Source organism: Panthera tigris, chromosome A3 (assembly GCF_018350195.1).
Source record: "Panthera tigris isolate Pti1 chromosome A3, P.tigris_Pti1_mat1.1, whole genome shotgun sequence".
In the NCBI taxonomy this organism is placed as follows: Eukaryota; Metazoa; Chordata; class Mammalia; order Carnivora; family Felidae; genus Panthera; species Panthera tigris.
The window spans coordinates 60,494,107-60,522,055 of record NC_056662.1 but is presented as its reverse complement, the minus strand read 5'-3'; the positions used below and the strand labels follow the sequence as shown (position 1 = coordinate 60,522,055).

General features: G+C 35.3%; 1 protein-coding gene across 8 annotated transcripts in view; it reads right to left on the bottom strand.

The window, feature by feature from the left end:
* Positions 1-27,949, bottom strand: part of TSGA10 (testis specific 10) — a 155,261-nt gene that overhangs the window by 6,375 nt on the left and 120,937 nt on the right. For all 8 annotated transcript variants that reach the window (XM_042981204.1, XM_042981203.1, XM_042981206.1 and 5 more), the window contains 4 exons: positions 19,427-19,636; positions 3,954-4,156; positions 1,927-2,031; positions 1,490-1,639 (listed from right to left, as the gene is read on the bottom strand). In XM_042981204.1, the coding sequence (XP_042837138.1) occupies positions 1,490-1,639; positions 1,927-2,031; positions 3,954-4,156; positions 19,427-19,636 (668 nt within the window). The remainder of the gene's footprint in view (positions 1-1,489; positions 1,640-1,926; positions 2,032-3,953; positions 4,157-19,426; positions 19,637-27,949) is intronic.

Genomic DNA, 27,949 nt, shown 5'->3' with positions numbered 1-27,949 from the left:
AGATATGCCTCCACAATTACGAAAATACATTTGTATAAGATTATTCATTACAGCTTTATTTGTAATTTCAAATTGCTGAAAACCACCTAAATGTCCAAATGTAGAAGGTTTGCATAATTATGGTATATCCATACAAAGGAATACTATGCAGCTATAGAAAAGAATGAGGAAAATCACTATGAACTAATATGGAGTGACTTCTAAAAGAAGAGAGAAAAGCAAAGTGTGAAGAAGCATATATAATATGCTTCCTTTTGCATATGAAAAGAAAAATAAAAATATACCTGAATGTCATTATCATAAGACCATAAAGGAATATGGGGGACATGGGATGGAAGGCATACAGAATTTGCAGAGTTTTGACTTTTAAAAGCCTATTAGTCTACATATTCAAACATAAAATTAAATCAAGGAAAAAACTAGGAAGGGGAAAAATGAAAAAACGAAAGCAAAGTGAAATAAATGAATCTAATGTTATTTCAACGGTATACTATAATCACAGGAAAAGAGGGGGAAAAAAGTTAATCCAAGTAATTTATCAACTCAGTATTTGACTATATGCTCTTAAGATTTGTGCAAAGTAGTGTATGAAGACAGGAATTACAAATGGATCCTGAACTTTTAAGTTGGTCTGTTTATTGTAGGGACACAGGTGAAGAAATTTTGAAACTATTTTAGATGCATTCTGGGATTGAGCAAATGGGTATGTGCATATTGTTGAGTAAACATGTTGATGTTGAGCCAGGGTCCTTACTATAGAGGAAAGGACATACACATACAAAATGGAAAAAGGGAAGGAAAACACCTGAGAGGATGGTTTGGAACTGGAGAGATTGCTTATGTTTTTAAAACATGTGTGTGCGTGACTGTGCGTGTGTGTGTGTGCATATATGGAGAGAGAAGGAATATATGCAAGAGTGTGAGTACGTGAGACGGCAAATGTGTTGCCTCAAACACATCGAAAGTAAAAGGGGTAAAATTTTAACGAGTATGGGTAAAAGGTATATAGCTGTTCTCTGCATTATTTTCTTTTTTATAATTTCTTATAAGTTTGAATTTATATCAAAATACAAATGTTTTTACAAAATTTGTGACTTATAGGAATATATCTAAAATACTCTCTTCTGAAAAATAAACTACTTTCCTAAAGCATAAGTATTTTATGGTGCTATATTAACCAATATTTTATTAATGAAAGTATATGAAAAAATTTGTTTTAAAAAAAAGAAAATCAGATTTAAAAATATAATTTATGTCAACATTAGATAGAGTGGAGATCTTTCATTTTAGCAAATTTACATAAAATTATCAAAATACTTTATTTTTATGTCTATATACGTATGTATATTATTATGTATAAATATTATGTCTATATTACCTATGTAATTGTATTTAAATAGCACTATTAATGATAGATTGTTTTTGAGCTTCCTTACTCCCTCAAGTATTGCTATATGGTACCCAAAGAAAGGATCTTTAAATTACTTACTCTTCTAACGATCGATCTAGGCCTCGGTCAGGAGATCGATGGTGAGCACGTTCTGGTGAATGACATTTTGTACTTGGCTTCATGGTAGTATTCAAATGATAAGCATTACTTGAGTAATTCTGGCGGCGAAGTTCTTGCACGGCCCTCTCCCTAAAGCAAAATAAGGGGCTTTTAAACTTTATATCCAGTGATGTTATTAATAGTGTCATAAAACTGTAGTTAAGTTCACACTTTAAAAGCTAACCATCATGAAATTATCAAAATTTGTTGTTATCTTAAAAAGTGCCTTCCACCTTTTGGGATGAGCACTGGGTGTTGTATGGAAACCAATTTGACAGTAAATTTCATATATTAAAAAATAAAAAATAAATAAAAATAAAAACAAAAATTAAAAAAAAGTGCCTTCCAGACTGAACACTGCAGAGAGACAAACTTACCTTTCAAAGCGCTCTGTCCCTAGCTGTCGTTTGGTAATGTCTAAATCAGCTTCCAATTGTGTTACAACATTTCTGAACTGGGCCACATCTCTACTCTGGATGGCCCTGTGTAAAAAAACATAGGAGTGACAGCTGATTAAGCTTAAAATACGGCAAGGACTTCTAGAGTGCATTAAACCATATTGGCAATGGCTTCTCAGCTGGAACCAAGCCAAACTGTGATTTTTATGGATATATTAGTTCACCTAAAATATGCCAATTTTAAATGTAATAAATATGAAAATAGCCTACTTGAAAAGCTTAAGCTGTGTCAGTCCCATCCAATTAGTTAAACCTCTGTCTCAGTTTCCCTACGTTTATTTGGGATAATATTATCTATTATCTATCTATATTATCTATTTTTAAAGTACTTTAAGGTATTATATGTAAAGTAGTACCTTAACCAAATAATAAAACACAATGATTAATTTAGTCTATTATATATATTTAGTAAATCAACCAAGTGCTTTACATATACTTATAATGAAATTTGATTTACACAATTTGTAATGAAATTTGATATCCAAACTGTTAAAAACATAAAATCTCTTCAATTTAGCAGGATTTTCTTTAGGGGTAAACAGTGCCTCAAAAACCCTGTCATTAGGCACACTATCATAAGGAAGACAATGACAACAATGAATGCTGCTTACATAGAACATTCTATCCTCTTTGCTTGCCTTCAGAACTGCAATGTTAACTACTAAAATCTAAACTTTAGAGACTAAGAACACTAATGTTTATTATGCTTACTAGTTCTGAATGATAGTACTTATCAACCAGTCTAAAACAGAATGTACCCCTGAAGGTGGGGGTTTAGGCACATTTCACTAAGGCCAATTTCCACATACCAGCTTGAGAAAATGATCCTGCTGAACTGGTTGAATCCCAGCTGTGGTGACGGAAAAGAATGACTCACAGCTGCTATAACCTGACAACAGTTTCTCAAGGAAACTGGCCCTGGCTTTGCAGCCTTTGCTCAGTCAGGGGCTCCAGAGTGACTGATTACTGAGACCATGATTCTTATCTTTTCCAGGTCCCATGCTCAGATGAGGCTGGATGAAAAAGTGTTATAGATGGGACATAAGAATAGAGGCTGAGGGTCCCCATCAGTTTTTGTGAGAGGTCACCAAGTTTAGTAATAAAAACATTCACTATATAGGCAGGCATTTCTACTGAATCTTCCAGCTAAGAGTCTTGTAATAAGATGCTAATGGTGATATGGATGCTTGGGGAAAAAAAAAAAAAAAGGCCAAGGGGCGCCTGAGTGGTTCAGTTGATAAGGGTCCGACTTCCGCTCAGGTCATGATCTCACGGTTGGTGAGTTTGAGTCCCGCATCAGGCTCTGAGCCTGGAACCTGCTTCAGATTCTATGTCTGTCTCTCCCTCCCTCTCCCTCTCTCTCTCTCTCTCTCTCTCTCTCTCTCTCTCTGCCCCTCTCCTGTTCACTCTCTGTCTCTCTCTCTCAAAAATAAATTAAAAAAAAATTTTAAGCTAAAATCAGTACTCTAAGCAAGGTCTTCAGTATTATATGAATGTGGGAGTTCTTCCAAGTACCCAGTATATACTTACAGGTACATAAGGAAATACTATGTGACAAGTCTAAAGACTAGGTAACAATAACCAGGTGGGTCTATAAATAGAAAAATTCTTCTGGTTTCCTAAGTGCTTAATTTTTTTTCTAAGAACTTGTTATAATATTTCTACAAGGTAATATTTTAGGTCAGACATTCTACTATATCCAAAGCTCTGCTGGAAATAATCAACAGAGATGGTTAAATTTAAATTTAGACGCATTTAGATAAATATATAATAGAAATGAATAATAAATCTTAGGCAAATCACAATGTTTCTGGTCCTCAGTTTAACCTATGGCAGAAGATGGGCACTAAATTGTCTAAATTCCAGCTTTAAAATTCAACTACCCTATAAAGTATAAAAATTATTTAAAATATGACTTTATGCTATTATGTTGCTAACCAACTCACATTTTACTTTCTGCCAAACAAAGGTGTTCTTTGAGAAGCTGAATTTCAGATTCTTTTTCTTGAAGCGCTATCTGAGACTGATATTCTTTGTCTCGATTGGCCACCAGCAAAGCTTCTAGATTCTGCATAGAGATTCTCTCATTTGTCATCTGACTCCTGAGGAGTTCTATTTCAGAGCGAGCAGAATCTAACTCATTCTCCATCTGTACAATAGGAAGATATCTATACTTATTCCCATTCATTTATTGAACTGATTATCAGAGACTCATAAAATTTCTGTATTATGTTATAAATTCAAAACCCCTTTTAATTTCTTAATTAGAAATATCCTCCTTCTTACCAAATATACACACAGGATCACTTTCTCCAACTCCAATTTTTTTGATAGGATCAAAATTAAGTAAAGACTTATTAATAATCCCAAACTGCAAATAATTTCCATTTCCAGTGTTGATATTTCTTTATATAATTCTGCAAGATTGACATGGTGATATACATGACTACTGCTTTGTCCTGAGTTAGGTGAGTTACAAACACCTAACTACCTTATAGAATGTTATTGCATTTCATAGTTAAGGAAGATAAGGAATAACTGCACATTCTCTCTCTTGTATAAACCTGTGGAAAGCTTCATTTTATGAAGGTTATCTTGAGCCTCAAAAATGCTCTGTAAGCCAAATGTTTCTTCAAAAGAAGATCAGACATTGATATTTAGAAAAAAAGTATTCCTTATCTCATAATACACATTACAATAAATTATACATGTATTTAAAAAGTTGAATATGCAAAAATAAAACTCTAAGAAAAAAGAATTTAATAAAAATGAAATTATTGGGGGAGGGGTGAGCAGGTAGGGAAGAACTGTCTAGACTAGATATAATTAAAAATGATGTATAGCCATATAAAAAATAAACATATTGATTATAAACCTAACCAAAATTTATAAGGAAACTGGAAAAATATACTGTTTGTATCGTGACAAATGGGAGCTATACTAGAGGTGAGCACAGCATCAGTATACCCTTATTGAATCATTATGTTGTACACCTGAATCTAATGTAACATTGTGTCTCAACTATACTCAAGCTTTTAAAAAATCTTAAAAAGAAACTCAATAAATAAAATGGCTAATATCTTACTACTAAAAGGAACTCATACAAATTGATGAGAAATATGAACTGATATGAACAGATGATTTATAAAATAAAGCTCATTAGTAAACATGTGGGGGAAAAAAAACTACCCTTACTAATATTCAAGTGAGTATAAATTGAAATAAGATGCTATTTCTAGTACAGGGTTTCTTAATCTTGACACTACTGACATTTTGGGTTGGATAATTATTCGGTGTAGGGAGATGCCTTATGCACTGTAGGATATTTAGCAGCATCCTTGGCCTCTACTTATTAGAGGCTGGTAGCATTCCCCCACCCCAGTTGTGACAATCAAAAATGTCTCCAGATATTGCTGAATGGCCACAGGGGAGCAAACTATCTCTCAGCTGAACCACTGTTTTAGTTTATCAAATTGGCAAATTTCTTAGTATGTATTGGTTAACATTAAAATGGGCAATGGCATGGCACCTGGGTGGCTCAGTCAGTTGAGCATCTGACTTTTGATTTCAGCCTGGGTCATTATCCCAGGGTCATGGGATTGAACCCTGCGTCGGGCTCTGCAGTGAGCATGGAGCCTGCTTGAGATTCTCTCCGCTCCCCCCCATCTTGTTCTCCCCTCTGGCCCTCTCCCCCACTCACGCATGCACTCTCTCTTTCTCTAAAAAGAAAAAAAAAATTTTTAATGGGCAATGGCAAGTACATACACTTTGCTAGCAAGAATACAAAATGAAGCATGACTTTTTTTGCAGCAGCAGCAGCTTTATTGGAATATAATTTACATACCATACAACTCACCCATTTAAAAGGTACAATTCAATAAATAAAAGGTACAATTCAATTGGATTTTTTTTCAAGTTTTTATTTAAATTATAGTTAGTTAACATATAGTGTAATATTGGTTTCAGGAGTAGAATTTAGTGATTCATCACTTAAGTTAAACACCCAATGCTCATTACAAACAAGAGCCCTCCTTAAAACCCATCACCCATTTAGCCCATCCCCCACCCACCTCCCCTCCAGCAACCCTCAGTTTGTTTTCTATAGTTAAGAGTCCCTTATGGTTTGTTTCTCTCTCTCTCTCTTTTTTCTTTCCCCTATGCTCATCTGTTTTGTTTCTTAAGTTCCACATATGAGTGAAATTCTATGGTGTCTTTCTCTGATTTATTTTGGTTAGCATAATACACTCTAGCTCCATCCACATCATTGCAAATGGCAAGATTTCATTCTTTTTTATGGCTGAGTAATATCAATGCAGAAAAAAAGTATTGGACAAAGTGCAGCATCTGTTCTTGATAAAAAGCCTCAACAAAGTACAGAGAGGGAACATACCTCAACATCATAAAGGCCATATACAAAAGACCCACAGATAATACCATCCTCAATAGGGAAAAACTGAGAGCTGTTCCTATGTGGTCAGGAACAAGACAGAGATGTCCACTCTCACTATTGTTATTTAACACAATACTTGAAGTTCTAGCATTGGCAATCAGACAACAAAAAGAAATAAAAGACATCCAAATTGAAAAGGAAGAAGTCAAACTTTCACTATTCACAGATGACAGGATGCTCTATATAGAAAATCCAAAAGACTCCAACAAAACTGCTAGAACTGATCCATGAATTCAGTAAGTCACAGGATACAAAATCAATGTACAGATATCAGTTGCATTTCTATACACCAATAATGAAGCAGCAGAGAGAGAAATCAAGGAATTGATCCCATTTACAACTGCACCAAAACCCATAAGATACTTAGGAATAAACCTAACCAAAGAGGTAAAAGACGAGTATGATGAAAACTATAGAACACTCATGAAAGAAACTGAAGAAGACACAAAGAAATGTAAAAATATTCCATGCTTGTGGATCATAAGAGAAATATTATCCAAATGTCTATACTACTGCCCAAAATCTACATAATCCCTATCAAAATAATACCAGAATTTTTCACAGAGCTAGAACAAACCTAAAATGTGTATGGAACCACAAAGGACCTCTATTGCCAAAGCAATCTTGAAAATGTAAAGCAAAGCTGGTGGCATCACAACTCGGGATTGCTATATTACAATCTGTATTACAAGCTATATTACAAAGCTGTAGTCATCAGGATGGTACAGTACTGGCACAAAAACAGATCAATGGAACAAAATAGAAAACCCAGAAATGGACCCACAACTATATGGTCAACTAATTTTTGACAAAGTAGGAAATTATATCCGGTGGAAAAAATAATTGTTTTTAATATATTAACAGAGTTGTGCAAACATGCCACAATCTCATACTCTAGTGTTACAACTTTTTCATCATCCCAAAATGAAGCGCAGTATCAATTAACAGTCACTCTGCACCCACCCCACCTGCTGCAGCACCATCCCTAGGCATTCCCCAATCTATTATCTGGCTCTATAATCTGTCTTCTTTTAGACATTTCAAATAAATGGAATAACATAATTTGTATGTGGTCATTTGTGACTTGTTTCCTTTACCTAGCATAATGTTTTCAAGGATCATCCATGTTATAGCACGTATCCATATTTCATTGCTTTTATTGCCAAATAACATTTGGTTGCATAGGTGTAGGAACATATAAGTTATTTACACCTTCTGGCTAGTATAAATAATGCTGCTAAGAACATTTGTTCTTAGTTTTAGAGTGGACCTCTATTTTCATTCCTCTTTGATACACAGGAGTAAAGTTTCTGGACTTTATGGTAATCCTATTTTTAACATTTTGAAGAACTGCCAAAATATTTTCCAAAGTGAACTTATATTTCCAATAGCAATGTCTGAATTTCGAATGCTCCAAATTCTTTACATCTTTGCCAATACCTGTTATTGTTTTTAAGATTATTTTATAGCCATTCTAGTGGTTGTGAAATGGTATAGTTTTGATTTGCATTTCTCTGTTAATGATATTGTGCACTTTTTCATGTACTTATTGGCTATTTATGTATCTTCTATAGAGAAATGTCTATTGAGATCTTTTGACAATTTTTTTAGTTATTAAGTTGTAAGAGTTCTTTATATTTTCTAGATACGATTCTCTTATATATATGCTTTATAATTTTTTAACCAGTCTGTGCATTATATTTTTAATTTATTGATGATATTATTTGCAGCACAAAAGTTTTTATTTTGATAAAATTATTTTATTTTTTCTTGTGTTGCTTGTGCTTTTGATGTGGATTACTTAACCAAAAGTCACAAAGGTTTACTTCTACTTCCTAATTAAGTTTTATAATTTTAGCTCTTACCTACAGGACTGTAATCCATCTTATGGTATGTGATAGGAATCCAAGTTCATTCTTTTCCATGCAGATGTTCAGTTGTCCCAGTACCATTCATTGAAAAGACTATTCTTTCCCCATTAAATTGTACTGGCATCAATTTTTTGAAAATCATTTGGCCACAAATGTAAGAGTTTGTTTCTGGATTCTCAATTCTGTTCCACTGACTTTTATGTCTTTTCTTATGCTAGTATTGCACTATCTTGATTACTGTAGTTTTGTAGTCAGTTTTGAAAATGGGAAGTGTTAGTTCTCTAATTTTGTTATTTTTCAAGATTGTTTTACTTGAACTTCCATATTAATTTTGTATCACCTTGTCAACTTCTACAAAGAAACAAGCTGGGATGCTGATAGGCATTGTATTAAATCTGTAGGTCACTTTAGGGTAGTATTACCTTTTTAACAGTGTTTAGTCTTCTAATCCATGAATATGGGATGTCTTTCCATTTATTTAGGTCCTCTTTAAATTTTTTTAGCAATGTTTTCTAGTTTTGTAAAGTATAAGTTTGACACTACTTTTGTTAAATTTATTCCTAAGTATTTTATCTCCTCTTGATGCAATCCCATCTGATGGAAATGTTTTCATTTCATTTTTGGATTGTTCATTGCTAATATATAGAAATGTAATTGATTATTGTACACTGATCTTATATTCTGCAACCTTGATTAACTCATTTATTAATTTTAGGTTTTTAGCAGACTCCTTAGGATTTTTCATATCCAAGATCATGTCATCTATGAATAAAGATAGTTCTACTTCTTTACCAGTCTGATGCCATTTATTTCTTTTTCTTGCCTAATTGCCCAGGTTAGCACCTCTAGTGCAGTGGTGAATTAGAAGAGGTGCAGACAGCATTCTTATCTTGCTACTGACAAGAAAAGGGGAAAGCATTCAGTCTTTCAACATTAAGTATGATATTAAGTCAGGGATTTTCACCAAAAACAAAATTCATCTTTAAACATTGGAAGAATTTACAACTAAAGCTACCTGGGTCTAAACTTTTCTTTATGGATGTTTTGAAATTACTAACTCAATTTAATTACTTGTTATAGATATATTTAGATTTTCTATTTTTTCTTAAGTCAGTTTCAGTACTTTCTGTCTTTCTGGGAATTTACATTGATTTCGCCTAAATTATGTAATCTTTGGCATCTAGTTGCTCATAATATTCCCTTATAATCCTTTTATTTTCTGTATGATTGGTAGTGATGTCCCCCTTTCATCCCTAGTTTTAGTAATTTGACTTCTCTCTCTCACACACACACACACTTACTCATTCTAACTAAAGTTTTATCAATTTTGTTGATATTGTGAAAGAACAACCTTTTGTGTTTTTTTGATGTTTCCTACCATTTCCCATCTTGTTTTCTATTAATTCATGCTCTAATCTTTATAATTTCTTTCATTCCACTTCCTTTAGATTTAGTTTGCTTCTCTTTTTCCAGCTTAGATTAGTGATTTGAGATCTTTCTTCTTTTTTAAAAACATATAGACATAAATTATAAAGCTATAATTTCCCTGTAAGTATTGCTTGAATTGGCATCTTATAAATTTGGGCACATTGTGTTTTCATTTTCATTAATCTCATTTTCTTTATTCTTTGTGATTTCTTCTTTGGGTTACTGATATTGGGGAGTGCGTTGTTCAATTTCCATTTACTTATGAATTTCCCAAATTTCCTTCTTTTATTGATTCCTAATAATTGCATTCTGGTGGGAGAATATGATTTGAATCCTTTTAAATTTATTGAGGCTTGTTTTATGGCCTAACATTTGGACTATCCTAGAGGATCATTCATGTAGTTGAGAAAACCGTGTATTCTACTGTTGTTAACATGGATATGTTAACTCTAGTTTGATTTTACTTTTGTTGGAGTCTTCTATTTCCTTGTTGACGTTCTGTCTAGTTGCTCTCTTCCTTACTGAGAGTGCTGTATTGACGTTTCCAACTATTATTGTTGAACCGTTTACTTCCAGATAAATACAGAAATATTATTACTATATAGCTCTATTTCCTCCTCCCCTCTTTAGTGCTATTAGAATTTTACATGTTACATCTATATGAAATAAGTCCCATAACATATTGTTGTAATTACTTTTTAATTAATATATCTTTAAAATACATTGATAGAATAAAAGAGAGCAAGTATATAATACTCAAATTTAACAGATAAAGGATTCAAAGCAGCTATTCTAAATATTTTAGTTCAAATAACTATAAATATTTTAATATATAAGTAAATATTTTAGTTCAAAGAACTAAAGGAAACCATGTTTAAAGAAGTAAAGGAATGTATGATGACAATGTCTCATCAATAGAGAATAATAAGGATATAGAAATTATAAACTGTTCTCAAAGGCAGTTTCTTTTACCTGTGGATGAGTCACACTTTCCTGTTTCTTTGAAAGTCAAATTGTTGTTGAAAATTGGACATTTAAGATACCATATTGTAACAACTCGGAATACTCCTGAATACTCTGAATACTCAGGAATACTCCTCCCCACCTCAGGGCTTATTGTGGTCTGTACTTCCTCCTGCCCTCCCACCCTCCCTCCTCTGGACAGTTTCCATGAAGTATATTTTCCTTGCAGTGTACAGCTTCTGATGTTGCTTCTCAAGGTATGTGCACAATCACTCTGATTCATTTACCATCAGCATGTTCATAGTCTCTCTAAACCATTCTCTTGGGATGACAGTGGATTTAGCCAGCCTACCTTTCTCTGTCCCTGATCTTGTATTAAGTTTCTAGCTGGCCTGTCTCTACTGGTATCATCTAAATGTTAGCCTCTATTAATTGCTGGCTGACTACTCTACTGATTTTGACAATGGCCTAGGGGTATAAATTGCTTTACAGTCTGATGCAATTAAATTTGTATCCCTTCCAGGGCAGTTTTGGGTAAGTCTTTAAGGCTTGCTCTGACTCCAGGAGAGGTCCTTTTAGCTATCACTTTCCATGGTTCTTTATTAAACTTCTAAGTAGCCTATTGTTTTGCTTCTTGTTTTCATGAAGTTACTAGTTCCTTCAAAAAACTTTCATTTCATGACTAACTGCTGAAATCCTTAGGATGAACTGGATAATGCAACAGCTGCCCTCCTGGATTCAGGTGTTGCTCGTTCATGGAATCCATGCCTGAATCTGTGGTATACAACTTTTACATGACTCACTGGACTGGTCCCAGTGGCACTTCAACTTTTAGCCTTTACACCACAGCTATACTTTCTCTTCTACTTGGCAGGATAGCCACCTTTGCCACATCAACTTCTAAAAGTGGTAGGCCTTAGAGTCACAGCAGCAGCACAAGTACATATTCTTGCCATGCTTTTCAAATGATGACTGACATTCCCTTCATCATCTCACTTCTGTGGTGGAGACCAAAGAGAAAGCACTTCTGCTTCATAATATTCAGAAACTTCTGCCCAGCAGAGAACCACTAGTTTCTTCTTAACTGTGTATCATCACTTTTTGAAAGCTCTCTGGCTATATATGCCCAAATTCCCACTTCTAGGAATACATCTTAAAAATAAAATGCAAAATGTGATAAAAGTTTTATGCAACAAAATAATTACAAGGTTGTTTTATATACAAATTAAAAATCTGAAATTTTTTATTGCCCAGCAATAGGGAAGTAGTGAAAAGTAGAATAGTCAATTGTAATATGCTACTATTGCAAATATGTAAAACAACATAAAAATCTGGCTAGGAAAAGAAAAGGGCTAAAAGGAAATAAAACAAAACATTTATTATAGGAGAATGGTTCTGAAATCCACTGTAACCTAAGATGATGATAACACTTTTAAAAATCTTTTGTTTCATTAAAAATTAAATGAGATTCTCCAAAGACTTCTCATATTATTCTGAAGGAAATCATCCATAACACAACTATTAATTAAAGAACATTAAAGGAAGGGTATTTGGAATTCCTGTTCTTAACACTCCTCTTGAGAAGAGTTACATAAGAGAAAGATATACTATATTTATTTGGAAAATAGAAAACTACGACCTAGGTGAATTGGTATGGTATATATATCTTAGTTTTGTGGAACATCTTCAAAAAGATGCGACCACCAATTCACCTATTAACTAGACCTAGACACTCAAAAGCTCTTTACTCCCTCCCCTGTCCTTGAAATGTGGGTTCCACTTGCCTCCCCCACTCCCAGAGGCTGCTCCAAGGACATAGCCTTGAGATAGTAATATATGATATTGAAAACACCTACACAGTATACATGACTGAGCCGGCTTTGGGCCGCTTTATAAGGTTTTATGTATTGGTGGGTGAATGCAAGGATCCATTCACCTTGCTGCTGCCCAAGACAAACTTCATACATAAGTTCCTTTTGCAAATAAAACTGCCACCTCCCAACCTGGAGTGGTCTGCCTCGATTTTTGGCCTTTTCCTGCCCTCTGAGTACAGGGACTAATTTCAAATTACACCTGGGAAGCTCCCAGGAGGGTTATGAACTAACACTCAATAAATATATATTTTTTAAAACAAAGAAAACCGGGGCACCTGGCCACCGGGGCTGACTTTGGCTCAGGTCATGATCTCACAGTCCATGAGTTCAAGCCCCATGTCGGGCTCTGTGCTGACAGCTCAGAGCCTGGAGCTTGCTTCCGATTCTGTGTCTCCCTCTCTCTCTGCCCCTCCCCAATTCACACACTGTCTCTCTCTCTCTCTCTCTCTCTGTCTCTCTCTCTCTCTCTCTCAAAAAATAAACACTAAAAAATTTTTTTAAAAACATAAAGCAAAGAAAACTAAGACTATAAAAGATTCTAAAATTCCTAATTCTAGTGCTTTGAATAATTTCCATTGGAGAATGAAGAAGGAGATATAGATCTTTTTCCTTTAACCTCTCCTTTCTCATTTAAAATTATCTGAGTGATTACAGGAATGCAAGCCTGGTTCAGAGTTCAAAAATCAATTAACATAACCAATCATAACAGGCTAAAGAAAAAAAAAATCACACGAGTATATTAATTGATGCAGAAAAAGCAATTGACAAAAATTCAATACTCATTCATAATAATCATTATGAATACAATTCATATATTATGAATACAATTCATAATAATCATGCTGAGAATCATGCTGAGTGAAAAAATCCAATCCCAAAAGGTTACATACCATATGATTCTATTTATATAACATTCTTGAAGTGACAAAATTATAGAAATGGAGACTAGATTAGTGGTTGCTATGAGTTAAGGAGGGGCTAGGGATAGGAGAGAAGTAGACAGAGTTACAAAAGGGCAACATGATGGATCCTGTGATGGAAATGTTCTATACCCTGCCTGATTCAATGTCAACATCCTGGTTGTGATATTATACAATAGTTTTTCAAGAGGTTACCATTGGGGAGACCAGGTAAAGGAGACTTTGTGTTATTTCTTACAATTGCATGTGAATCTATAATACCTCAAAATCAAATTTTAGTTTAGACAAATGAGTGTCCCCTATATGCATAGTACAGCTAAAGAAATACAAAGATAAATAAGATGGCTCTAACACTTGAAATTACAGTTTATTATGTAATGTATAAATACATATATGTAAATAACTAAATTTCAAGCCAAAAAATTCTTAAATATTTTTTAATGTTCATTTATTTTTAAGAGAGAGACAGAGCATGAGTGGGGAGGAGAAAAGAGAGAGGAGGACACAGAATCAGAATCAGGCGCCAGGCTCTGAGATGTCAGCACAGAGCCCAATGCAGGGCTCAAACTCTCAAACTGCAAGATCATGACCTGAGCTGAAGTCGGATGCTTAACCGACTGAGCCACCCAGGCACCACAAGGGAAAAAAAAATTTAATTTTAGTTAGTTAACATAGTGTGCAATAGTGGTTTCAGGAGTAGAATTCAGTGATGTGTCACTTACATTCAACACCCAGTGCTCATCACAAGTGCCCTCCTTAATACCCATCACCTATCTAACCCATCTTCTACCTGCCTCCCTCCATGAATCCTCAATTTGTTCTCTTATTTTGTTCTCTGTGGTTTGTTTCCCTCTCTCCCCCTCCACCCTTCCCATACATGCATCTGTTTCATTTCATAATTCCACACAAGTGATATTATATAGTATTTGTCTTTCTCTGATTGACTTATTTCCCCCTAGCATAATACATTCTGGCTTCATCCATGTCATTCCAAATGGTAAGATTTCATTCCTTTTGATGGCTAAGTAATATTCCATTGTGTATATATACCACATCTTCTTTATCCATTCATCCGTTGATGGACATTTGGGCTCTCTCCATAGTTTGGCTATTGTTGTGATGCTGCTACAAATATTGGGGTGCATGTACCCCTTCTAATTGGTATTATTTTTCCTTTGGGTAAATACCTAACAAGGCAATTGCTGGATCATAGGGTGGCTCCATTTTTAGTTTTTTGAGGAAATCCATTATGTTCTCCAGAGTGGCTGCACCAGTTTGCATTCCCACCAATGGTACAAGACGATTCTCTTTTTCCACATCCTCACTAACACCTGTTGTTTCTTGTGTTGTTAATTTTAGTCATTTTGAAAGGAGTGAGGTGGTATCTCAACATAATTTTGATTTGTACTTCCCTGATGATGAGTGATGTTGAGCATCTTTTTGTGCATCTGTTAGCCATCTGGATGTCTTCTTTGAAAAGTGTCTGTTTATATCTTCTGCACATTTCTTAACAGGGTTGCTTGTTTTTTAAGTGTTGAGTTTGATAAGTTCCTTATAGATTTTGGTTACATGTCAGGAGTATTTTAAAATGAAGTTAGGGGGCACCTGGGTGGCTCAGTGGGTTAAGCGTTGGACTCTTGATTTCGGCTCAGGTCATGATCGCAAGTTTGAGCCCTGTGCTGTCAGCATGGAGTCTGCTTGGGATTTTCTCTCCCTCTCTCTCTGCCCCTCCCCTGCTAGTGTGCACCCTCTCTTTTTCTCTCAAATAAATAAATATTAAAAAAATACTGTTAGACTTAGCCTGGCCACTTTGCATCCATTAAGATAGCTATTATCATAAACTGAAAAAACAAAACTAAAACATAATCAGTGTTGGCAAGGATGTAGAGAAACCGGAACCCAAGTGCACTGTTGGTGGGAATGTAAAATGGTACAGTCACTGTAGAAAAAAGAACAAAATTTCCTCAAAAAAATTACAAATAGAATTGCCATAAGATCCAGAAATCCAGTTTTCGATATAAATACAAAAGAACTAAAAGAAAGGCCTTGTAGAGATATTTGTACACTCATGGGCAAAGCAGCATTATTCACAATAACTAAAACATGGAAGCCACGCAAGAGTCTACTGGATGATGAATGGATAAGCAAAATGTAGTATATTCATACAATGGAATATTATTCAGCCTTAAAATGGAAATAAATCCTGTAATATGCTACGACATTGATGCACCTTGAGGACATTATGCTAAGTGAAATAAGCCAGTCACAAAAAGACAAATACTATATGAATCCACTTATATGAGGCCCTTTGAGTAGTAAAAATCATAAAGAGAGAAAGTATAATGATGGTTGCCAGGGGCTTGGGAAAGGGGAGAATAAGAGGTTATTATTTAATAGGTACAGAGTTTCAGATTTACAAGATGAAAAGATATGGGCATGGACAGTGGTGAAGGCTGCACAACAATACGAATGTATTTAATACCACTGAACTGTACACTTAAAAATGGTTAAGACAGAAAAGGTTATGTGTATTTTAACAAAATAAAAGAAAAAATAGAAAAAACTATGAGAAGAGTAAAGAAGCTACAAAACTTGAAGTAACCATCCTTAAAATGTTTAAAAATTAATATAAACCACTTTCAACTTTATATACTGTTGTACCTCTAAGGGCAATGATTTTAAAGCTTAAAGAAAATTATTGGACTATATACTACTTAGTCATGATGTATTACCATTTTAAGAAGCTTTGGGATAATATTTTCTGGTATTTCATCTTAATATTGTTTCAGTTGTAACGACATGTGTTAGTTTCCCAATTTGAAAACAGCAAGTAAAAAATATTTTTAAAGAAAACTTAAGGACATATCATTTGAATTTTTACAGTGAGAATCTATTCATGAGTTACTTTCATCATTAAAAAGTTCTTGCTGAGGGGTGCCTGGGTGGCTCAGTCAGTTAAAATTCTTGACTTCAGCTCAGGTCATGATCTCACGGTTCATGGGTTTAACCCCGTGTCAGGCTCTGTGCTGACAGCTGAGAGCCTGGAGCCTGCTTTGGATTCTGTGTCTCCCTCTCTCTTTGCCCCTACTCCGCTCACATTCTGTCTCTCTCTGTCTCTCAAAAATGAATAAACGTTAAAAAAATTGTTTTTAAAGTTCTTGGTGAAATAAAAAAATAAAGGAAGAGTTAGAAAATTCTTGCAGGGGAGCCTGGGTGGCTCAGTCGGTTAAGCGGCTGACTTCGGCCCAGGTCATGATCTCGCAGTCCGTGAGTTCGAGCCCCGCGTCGGGCTCTGTGCTGACAGCTCAGAGCCTGGAGCCTGTTTCAGATTCTGTGTCTCCCTCTCTCTGACCCTCCCCCGTTCATGCTTTGTCTCTCTCTGTCTCAAAAATAAACGTTAAAAAAAAAAAAAAGAAAAGAAAAAAAAAAGAAAATTCTTGCATATACCACTTAGTTAATAAAATATTAACAGTGCATTCTTTTTTTACATTTTTTTGCATTTATTTATTTTTGAGAAACAGTGAGACAAAGCGTTAATAAAATATTAACAGTGCATTCTTTTAAAAAAAATTTTTTTTACATTTATTTATTTTTGAGAAACAGAGTGAGACAAAGCATGAGCGGGGGAGGGGCAGAGAGAGAAGGAGACACAGAATCCGAAGCAGGCTCCAGGCTCTGAGCAAGTGGTCAGCACAGAGCCTGACATGGGGCTCAAAACCACAAACTATGAGATCATGACCTGAGCCGAAATCTAATGCTCAACTGACTGAGCCACCCAGGTGCCCCAACAGTGGATTCTTAGAGAAACCAACAGACTCATGATTCTCAAATCCATCATATCCTCCTCTCAAACAGTAGACTAGCAAAATTTAAAAATGGGAACTGTAAAGATGACCACAATTTGTCAACTTTTTAAAAGTTTTTATTTAAATTCCAGTTAGTTAACATATAATGTAATATTAGTTTCAGGTGTATGATATAGCGATTCAACACTTCTATACAACACTTGGTGTTCATCAAAACAAGTGGACTCCTTAATCCCCATCACCTATTTAACCACCCCCCCCCCCCATCCACCTCTTCTCTGGTAACCATCAGTTTGTTCTCTATAGTTAAGAGTATGTTTCTTGGTTTCTCTCTTTTTTTCCATTTGCTTATCTGTTTCTTAAATTCCACATGTAAGTGAAATAATACGGTATTTTTCTTTTACTTACTGACTTATTTCACTTAGTACAATACTCTCTAGCTCCATCCATGTCACTGCAAATGGCAAAATTTCATTCTTCTTTATGACTGAGTAATATTCCACTGTGTAAATATACCACAACTTCTTTATCCATTCATCAGTTGGTGGACACTTGGGCTGTTTCCAAAACTTGGTTATTGTAGATAATGCTGCTATAAACATCAGGATACATGTATCCTTTTGAATTAGTATTTTTGTATTCTTTGGGTAAATTCAATTACATTATACAACTTGTATACATATCCCCTTAGGATCAGGGCTCCAACTATCTCTCCAGATACATCTCCAGCCACATTGACCTGTGAATGCCACAATGGCCACTGCAAATCATTTACTATTCACTCAAGAATTCATTTATTTTTTTTTTAATTTATTTATTTTGAGAGAGACAGACAGTGCAAGTGGGGGAAGTGCAGAGATAGAGGGAGAGGGAGAAAGAATCCCAAGCAGGCTTCACACTGTCAGCACAGAGCCCAATGTGGGGCTCAAAACCACAAAGCCGTAAGATGATGACCTGAGCTGAAATCAAGAGTCAGACGCTTAACCAACTGAGCAACCCAGGTGCCCCAAGAATTCATTTATAACTCCATACTGTTGTCTATGTTGCTGCTTCCTCTGAATGGGTGCTTTACTCCTTCTGAGCTCAGTAGTACATCCTTGTGAACTCCTCCCTGACACCCGTAGGCCAATTAGGAATTCCCTTTCTAAAACCCTGAATATTTTTTACTAGTATAACATTCATACAAATAATTTGCATATCAATACTGGGAGGTCCTCGGGAGAAAAGGCCTGTCTCTCTTTTTCTATTCTTTTTTCTTCCTTTTCCTTCTCTTCCTCTTCTTCTTCCTCCTCCTCCTCCTCTTCCTCCTCCTCCTCCTCTTCTTCTTCTTCTTTTGAGTATGTGTTATATTAGTTTCAGTTGTACAACATAGTGGTTCAATAACTCTGTATGTTAGGCTATGCTCACCACAAGTGCAGTTACCGTCTATCATCATGAATAATATTACAATACCATTGAATGTACTCCCTATGCTATACCTTTTATCCACATGACTTACTAATCCATAACTGGAAGCCTGTATCTCCTACTTTCCTTCACCCATTTTGCCTATCACCCCACTCCTCCCCTCTGGCAACCATCATTTTGTTCTCTGTATTTATGGGTCAGATTATTCATTTGTTTTGTTTTATAGATTCCACATATAAGTGAAATCATATGGTATCTGTCTTTCTCTGTCTGGTGTATTTCACTTAGCATAATATCCTCTAGATCCATTCATGTTTTGAACCTTTATTCATGGTGGCAAACACAATGTCAGCAGATACAATCGACTGAATTATAGCTTAAAATAAATTTAGCTTAAAAGAATACAATTAGTTGAGTAAATCTCAACCTCACAGTTCTTTGCTGATTTCTATGTCAATGTGTTTTATAATTCTTCTGGTTAAAAGTAAATGCATGCTCAAAGGAAAAGTTTCTGTTACTTCATAAATTGTTGGAACACAGCTGTGTTAGAAACTTATCTCTTGGACTTTAGAAATAAAATCTAAATTTGATAGACATGGCTTGATGTAATATTTTATAAAAACAATTTGTTTTTCTAAGATTATAGTAATTTTATAGTAGCAATAATATTAAAAGAACCACTTAAAAGTTTATTACATACCATTTCTATTTCTTGATCTTTAGCAACCAGCTGTCGATTAAGAAGTTCTTTGCTTGAGTCAAGTTTAATACAAAGTTCCCTTGTGGAAGATAAATCTGCAAGGGCAGACACTTTTTCAAACTGAACCTTCTGAAGTTCCTCTTCCATCTTTACAACAGACTTGTGTAAGGTAGAAATCTGGGACTTGTAAGACCTTTCTGCATTTAAGTGCTGCAAGGACAAAATTATTATTTTATATATATATATATATATATATATATATATATACACACACATACATATACACACATATTTTTTTAACTTGAAAAAACAACAATATGGAAGACAAAATGAGGGAAATCTTTTGATAGTACACTTAGATTATAAGGAACTTTATACAATATAGGTGATAATAGTACATACAAAACACCCTGGGAAAGATAAATACAGCTTTCAAATGTCTATACATAAAATCCATGAGGTAAGGTGGTCAAATGGTCATTATTTTTAATGTGTTTAGAAAACAAGTTTTCCCACTTAAAAGTCTCAACTCCAAAGCTAGTTGCGACACATATACGTTTGGTCTGTAGTTCTATTCTTGCCACGGTTTCAATTATTCTATAAGATAAATATTATTGTTGTTAAAGACAAAACTTTAGGGGTGCCTGGGTGGCTCAGTCGGTTAAGCATCCAACTTTGGCGCAGGTCATGATCTCACAGTTCATGAGTTCGAGCCCCACATCGGGCTCTGTGCTGACAGCTCAGAGCCTGGAGCCTGCTTCACATTCTGTGTCTCCCTCTCTCTCTGCCCCTTCCCTGCTCATGCTCTGTATCTCTCTGTCTCAAAAAAAAAATAAAATAAAATAAAAAAAGACAAAACTTTAGTCACTACTGTTTCACTCACAATACCCATTTTCCAATTCTTAAATGGAATGTTTATCTAGATCATAATATCATAAAATGAGGACTGACAGCTCTCTAGCACTTACTAATAACTCTGAGAGAAAAAGACTCTGGGCAAGTATAAATTGAGAATACAGCCACATGGGGGGCACCTGGGTGATTCATTCAGTTGAGTGTGCAACTCTTGATTTTGGCTCAGGGTCATGAAATTGTGCCCTGTATTGGGCTCCACACTGAGTGTGGAGCCTGCTTAAAATTCATTCTCTCTCTCTCTCTCTCTCTCTCTCTCTCTCTCTCTCTCCCTCCCTCCCTCCCTCCCTCCCTCCCTGCCTTGCTCCTCCACTTGTACTCTCTCTCTCTCTCAAAAAAAAAAATACATCCACATTATGGGAAATAAGCATATTTTTAAAACTGCAATATGAAAATATTTTTTTAATGTTTATTTTCATTTTTCAGAGAGAGAGAGAGAGAGAGAGAGAGAGCATGAGCAGGGAAGGGGCAGAAAGAGACAAAGACAGAATCAGAAGCAGACTCCAGGCTCTGAGCTGTCAGCACAGAGCCCAACGGGGGTCTCAAACTCACGAACCACAAGATCATGACCTGGGCCAAAGTCGGAAGCTTAACTGACTGGGCCACCCAGGAGCCCCTAAAAACTGTAATATAAGATTCAAGTCATATAAATTTTTTCAAAAGCTCAAGATAATACCCCTCCTTTTTACTGTTTCAGAGACATGTCTTAAATAAGTGCACTGCAGAGAAGTTTTTGCTATTGTGTGAAACTGACAGAACTGACAAATAAAGAAATTTTTCTGCTTTTATAAGTACACAGCATAAAAAAATTGTTCCTGGAATAAGTTGTTTGGCCACAATTTTCCCTTTCTTCCTTCTTCACTCCCTCTATTTCTCACTCATTTTTCAGACAACCTTCTATCCATCCACCTACCCATCCGTCTGCCCATCCATTCCATTTTTTAGTATATTCTGTGTTCCAGTCAATGCACCTAGATGCATATCCAATGATAAGCAAAATAGTCTTTGCTCTCATGACATTTCCAGACTATGGGAGAGCCATGCATCAATCAAATAATCACAGAAATGACTATATAAATACATATTAAGCAAATACTTCTAGAGAAAAAAGCTGTATGACAAAGGAAATTGACCTAAACTAAGAGGATCAGAGAAGTCAGGAAAAGGTTCCCTGATAAATGACACATGAACTGAGATCTGAATGGTGAATAGATATACAATGTATGTTGGGGAAGGGAGTTTTTCGAATTGGAGGAATGCTAAGTACAAAGGCCCTAAAGGGAGTGTGTGGAAGGAGGGAAAATGACATGCTCCAACAACAGAGAGAAGACTAGTATGACTGGAACTCAGAAGCCACAGAGAAGAATGATAGGAGATACAGTTGAAAAGGTATAAAAAATCCTCACAAGTCAGCCTGATAAGCTGGGTTAAAATTAGGTTTTTACCCAATGAAATATTTTTTCCTTTTTTAAATTTTATTTAACACAAAGCTATAGTGTCATAATGGTTTCAGGAGTAGAATTTGGTGATTCATCACTTACATGTAACACCCAGTGCTCATCCCAACAAGTGTCCTCCTTAATACCCATCTCGGATTTAGCCCATCACCACACCCAACACCCCTCCACGAACCCTCAGTTTTTTCTCTATATTTAAGAGTCTCTTATGGTTTGCCTCCCTCATGGTTTTCATCTATTTTTCCTTCCCTTCCCCTATGTTCATCTGTTCTGTTTCTTAAATTCCACATATGACTAAAATCATATGTTATTTGTCTTTCTCTAATTTCACTTAGCATAATACATTCTAGGTCCATCCACATTGTTGCAAATGGCAATATTTCATTCTTTTTGATCACCAGGTAATGTTCTATTGCGTATCTTTATCCATTCATCAGTCAATGGACATTTGAGCTCTTTCCAAAATATGGCTATTGTTGATAGTGCTGCTATAAACACTGGGGTGTATTTTCCCCTTTGAATAAGCATTTTTGTATCCTTTAGATAAATACGTAGTAGTGTGATTGCTGAGTCATAGGGTAGCTCTACTTTTAATTTTTTGAGGAAACTCCATACTGTTTTCCAGAGTGGCTGCACCAGTTTGCATTCCTATCAGCACTGCAAAGGGTTCCACTTTCTCTGCATCCTCACCAACATCTGTTGTTGCCTGAGTCGTTAATGTTAGCCATTCTGACAGGTGTGAAGTGGTATCTCATTTTTGATTTGTATTTCCCTTATGATGAGTGATGCTGAGCATCTTTTCATGTGTTGGTTGGCCATCTGGATATCTTCTTCGGAAAAGAATTTGCTCATGGCTTTTGCCCATTTCTTCACTGGACTATTTGTTTTTTTGGGTATTGAGTTTGGTATGTTCTTTATAGATTTTGGATACTAACCCTTTATCCAATATGTCATTTGCAAATATCTTCTCCCATTCTGTTGGTTGTCTTTTAGTTTTGTTGACTGTTTTCTTCACTGTGCAGAACATTTTTATCTTAATGAGATCCCAATAGTTCATTTTTGCTTTTGTTTCCCTTGCCTCTGGATACATGTCTAGTAAGAAGTTGCTGCAGCCAAGGTCAAAGAGGTTGTTGCCTGTTTTCTCCTAGGATTTTGATGGTTTCCTGTCTTACATTTAGGTCTTTCATCCATTTTGAGTCTATTTTTGTGAATGGTGTAAGAAAGTGGTCTTCTGCATGTCACTGCCCAGTTTTCCCAACACCATTTGCTGAAGAGATTGTTTTTTTCCCATTGGATATTCTTTCCTGCTTTGTTAAAGATTAGCTGGCCATACATTTGTGGGTCCATTTCTGGGTTCTCTATTCTGTTCCATCCATTGATCTATGTGTCTGTTTTTGTGCCAGCACCAGCTTTGTAATACAGCTTGAAGTCTGGAATTATGAAGCCTCCAGCTTTGTTTTTCCTTTTCAATATTACTTTGGCTATTCGGGGTCTTTTCTGGGTCCATACGAATTTTAGAATTGTTTGTTCTAGCTCTGTGAAGAATGCTGGTATAATTTTGATAGGGATGGCATTGAATGTGTAGATTGCTTTGGGTAGTAATGACATTTTAACAATATTTGTTCTCCCAATCCATGAGCATGGAATGTTTTTCCATTTCTTTGTGTCTTCTTCAATTTCTTTTGCAAGTGTTCTATAGTTTTCAGCATACAGATCTTTTTACCTATTTGGTTATGTTCATTCGTCAGTATTTTATGGTTTTGGTGCAATTATAAATGGGATTTATTCCTTGATTTCTCTTTCTACTTCTTCATTATTGATTTTTGAAATACAACTGATTTCTGTACATTGATTTTATATACTGTGGTTTTGCTGAATTCATGTATCAGTTCTAGCAGTTTTTTGGTAGAGTCTTTCAGGTTTTCCATGTAGAGTATCATGTCATCTGCAAAGAGTCAAAGTTTGACTTCTTCCTTGACAATTTGAATGCCTTTTACTTCTTATTGTTGCCTAATTGCTGAGGCTAGGACTTCCAACACTATATTGAACAACAGTGGTGAGAGTGGACATCCCTGCCATGTTCCTAACATGATTAGGGGGAAAGCTCTCAGATTTTCCCCATTGAGGATATTAGCTTTGGGTCTTTCCTACATGGCCTTTATGAAAAGAGGGAGGTGATAGGACTAGCTTTATGTTTTAGAAAGATAACACTGAATATTTCAGGTTCTAGTAAGACAGTTGATTGAGCTAAGAGGAAAGTAGTTTTGGTTTTTTTTTTGTATAAAATAGAAAAAAATATTTTCACAATTCATAGCTGAGCTTGCAGGAAAGAAACAGTCTCAAATACCAAAGACAAAAAACAAAAAAACAAAAAAACTAACAAACAAACAAAACAAACAAACAAACAAACAAAAACAAAGACAGAGCATGAAGCAAACAATAAGGCCTGAAACTAAGAGTTGGGGGTAGGGAGACCCAGTGACAGTAAAAGGCTTGTTTCAAAATTCAAGCAAGACAGGGAATAAGAAGTAGTACTAATGGATAGTTGCCTCTGGGACCTCTACATAATCTGGAATCTTTGAAAGGAGACTCCAGAGGAAAATCCACTCAACCTCACAGAGATATAAGCAAAAGTTTATCTTCTTCTACCCTCTGGATAGGGAAAAACGTCTTCTGTAAGAAAACTTAGGTCTGACTTTACTCAGTTTTGTAGTTTGACTTCACACTATCCATTCCCAATTCTCAACTCTAACATGAAATTTGTCCCACGCCAATGGTAACACAGAGTCCCTTTGTAGAAGCAAACTCATCTCCCGGCCATGTAAGATTCTTTAGAGGGGGGAAATTCCTGCTTCAAAGGAGCCTAAAAACTCAGGGGGATCCCATCCACCATGAGTGAGAGTCAGAGGAACATAACTAACACACACCAGGATCAGACTTCTAGGACTTCAAGCTATTGAACAAAATATTGGAGAAGGCATAAAAATATGCTCAAAAGTTTTAAAGATATTAAACAAAAAATTGAAAAGAATGAGATGTAGGGGAAAAAAAACCCACGAAAATCTGAAGACGAACCAAATAGAACTTCTGGAAAGCAGGTAAAAGTAGTTAAGAAAATGAAAAACAATGAATGTATCAAAAAACAGGTACAGCTGAAGAGGAATGAATATACTAAAAGCACAGAGCACAGTACAGAGAGATAAACATATGGAAACTATGATAAGAAAGATTAATAAAAATTTGGACTAGGAGATCCAACAAGCATATTATAAAAGTTGAGGGAAACAGTAGAGCAAATTTAAAGGCAGTAATGTTCAAATAAATAACATCTGAGAATTTTTCCAGAACTATTAAAAGGCATGAATACTCTGAAAAACTGCAAACCAAAGCCCCCCTCAAACAATACATACACATAATAGTCAAACTAAAAAGAGAAAAAGAAGATCTTAAAAGAAAAAAATGACAAAAGGTAGACTTAGAAAGAAGATCAATTAGAATGAGAACAGACTTCTCATTACTTTTAAAGTTATCAAAAGAAAATAACTGTCAACCTAGAATTCTATACTCAGCTAAACTAATACAGAAGAATAAGGGTAAAGTAAATCCATTTTAGGCAAAGATTGAGAAAATTAACTCACAAGTCAAAGAAAGGTAGTAGTTTCAAGAAAGGAAATTAAACTTCAAAGGAAGAAATAGAACACAAAAAGCAATGTTGAAAAATTCTGTAAACATATAAGTGAATATAAATAAGCATTGACTGAAAGAATAAGAACAAGAGTAGTGATTTATTTATTTATTTTTGCATGAAAGTAGTGATTTATTTTTAAGGCTATAAAAAATCAATGTGGATCTAAAATAGTACACAACCTTATGAAAGATTGGTGTGTGTGTGTGTGTGTGTGTGTGTGTGTGTGTATGGGGGGAGGGAGAGAATAAGAAAGGACACTCACTAGTAAGCAGGATGTTGTGCTCAATATTCAAATATTCCTAGGACAACATACTGTTTAGAAGAAGGGCTGGAAATACTAACAATAGATTTTGTTAAATATACATATTACAAATTTAACTACTAAAAGAATAGAGAATATATAACTTCTGAACCAATAAATAGTGGGGGTAGAAAGTGCATAAAGAAAACAAACATATATAAATAAAAGGAAGGAAAGAATTAACATAAAAGAATCATGACAAGTAGAAAGTACAAAATACAAAATAAATTAGAAATGATAAATATAAATGTGACAGTAATTCAAACAAAAACAAATGGATTAAACTTATCAGTTAATAGAAAGATACTCTCAGACTGAATTTTTTAAATTAGGCTATATGATGTTTATTAGAGACAGATGAAAAGGACTAAGAAAAGATATATAATACTTCTGTTTCCAGCCTTCATAGAATAACCGAGACTGAATGTATCTCCTACTGTTAACAACTGGAAAACTAGGAAGAAAGGAAGGAAGGAAGGAAGGAAGGAAGGAAGGAAGGAAGGAAGGAAAGAAGAAAGGAAGGAAAGAAGGAAGGAAGGAAGGAAGGAAGGAAGGAAGGAAGGAAGGAATGATTCCAAATATAGGACAACAGGCAGCACAGGGCTGTGATCTCTGAGAGAAGGAAAACAAACAAGATGAGCCCTACAATCATTCCAGCTTTCTATCAGGAGACAATTTTCCAGTCTTCAGTTCAGGGAAAGAAATTTCAATCAAAGCACCGTTGATATGCTGATATGAGGAGACAGAAATAAGCATGTGAAATGTGTGGGGTATAATTTCAGAAATGAAGTGTCTACACACACAAAAAGACATCCAGAAATTTCCCCAGGAGTTTCCTTGAGTCTGATACTGAACACTCAGCCATGAATATATAGAGTCAAACTCTAGAAGACTGGGAAAGAACCCCCAGAGAGCTCTAAAGTAAACAAAACCACAGCTGATACACAGCTGGGAAAATGTCTGTGTTTGAACCTGCTGAAATGAAGAGTCCTTAATGAACACCCTGGTTGGGCACTTAATAGAGAACACAGAAGGGTCACACCATAGTGGTAGGGTTATACTAGTCTTAGAGAAAAAGCTAATTTAAACCTGCCCCATCAAAGCTTAAAGATAATCTCGAAAGTATCGGTTGATCTGCAAGCAATTTAACATCCTGCCAGGAAAAATATAACACTCTTAAAAGGAAAACGACAAAGTCTAACATTCAACAAAGTAAAATTCACAATGTCCAGAACCCAATTTAAAAAATACCAGACACGTGAAGTTGCAGAAATGTAACCTACAGCAGGATACAAATCAGTCAATGTAAATAGATTAAAAATTGACAAAGGTCATGGTATTAACAAGGGCTTTAAAACAGCTATCATCCATGATACAAGAGATATTAATATGGTCTGAATTAACCCAATGTCACAAACAACTAGATAAATGGACAAAATATAGGAAGAAAAACTTGTTTACACACAATGGATAGGTAGCAGAGAACTATGATCTCTAAGGGAAAGAAAACAAACAAGGTGAACCCTATCGTTGCCATAGCATCTTGCTTAGGTGCAAATTCTGGATGATGAAGGAAAAGGAACCAAAACACAGTCTAATTATATCAATGAGTTTGAAAGATAAATATCAGAATTCAGGGAAGCCAAGGTGTCTAGAATTTGTGGAGCAGATCACCAGAGAAAAGGGAGCTATGCAGAGATGGAGTTCCAGAAATCTGCACATACATGAGTGAAACTCATGAATGAAGCCAGGAAAAGAACTTCCTAGAAAAGAACAATTATCAGGAAAACTGTGAGCTAGGCAATTCCCACATCTGACATAGGGCCAGAATGCATTCAAAATCTCATCATCGAGAGTGGAGACACTTTGATGTCACTGACTATATAAGGCATTCAACAGAAAAGTAGGAACTCAATAGAGAACCCACGAAGGTCACATCTTAGTAGAGGGTAAAGGTTATCCCTATTCTAGAGCTATCCTAAGGAGTTTATAAATAATCCTCAAAAAAATAAAGCGAATGTCAAGTAACTTAGTTTGGCAAGATAAATCCAATACTTTCAAAATCCAGTTCTCAACAATGTAAAATTAACAACATCCAGAATACAATCATAACTCACTAAGTGGGGTCAGAAGTAGGAAGATGAGATCCATAATCAAGAGAAAAG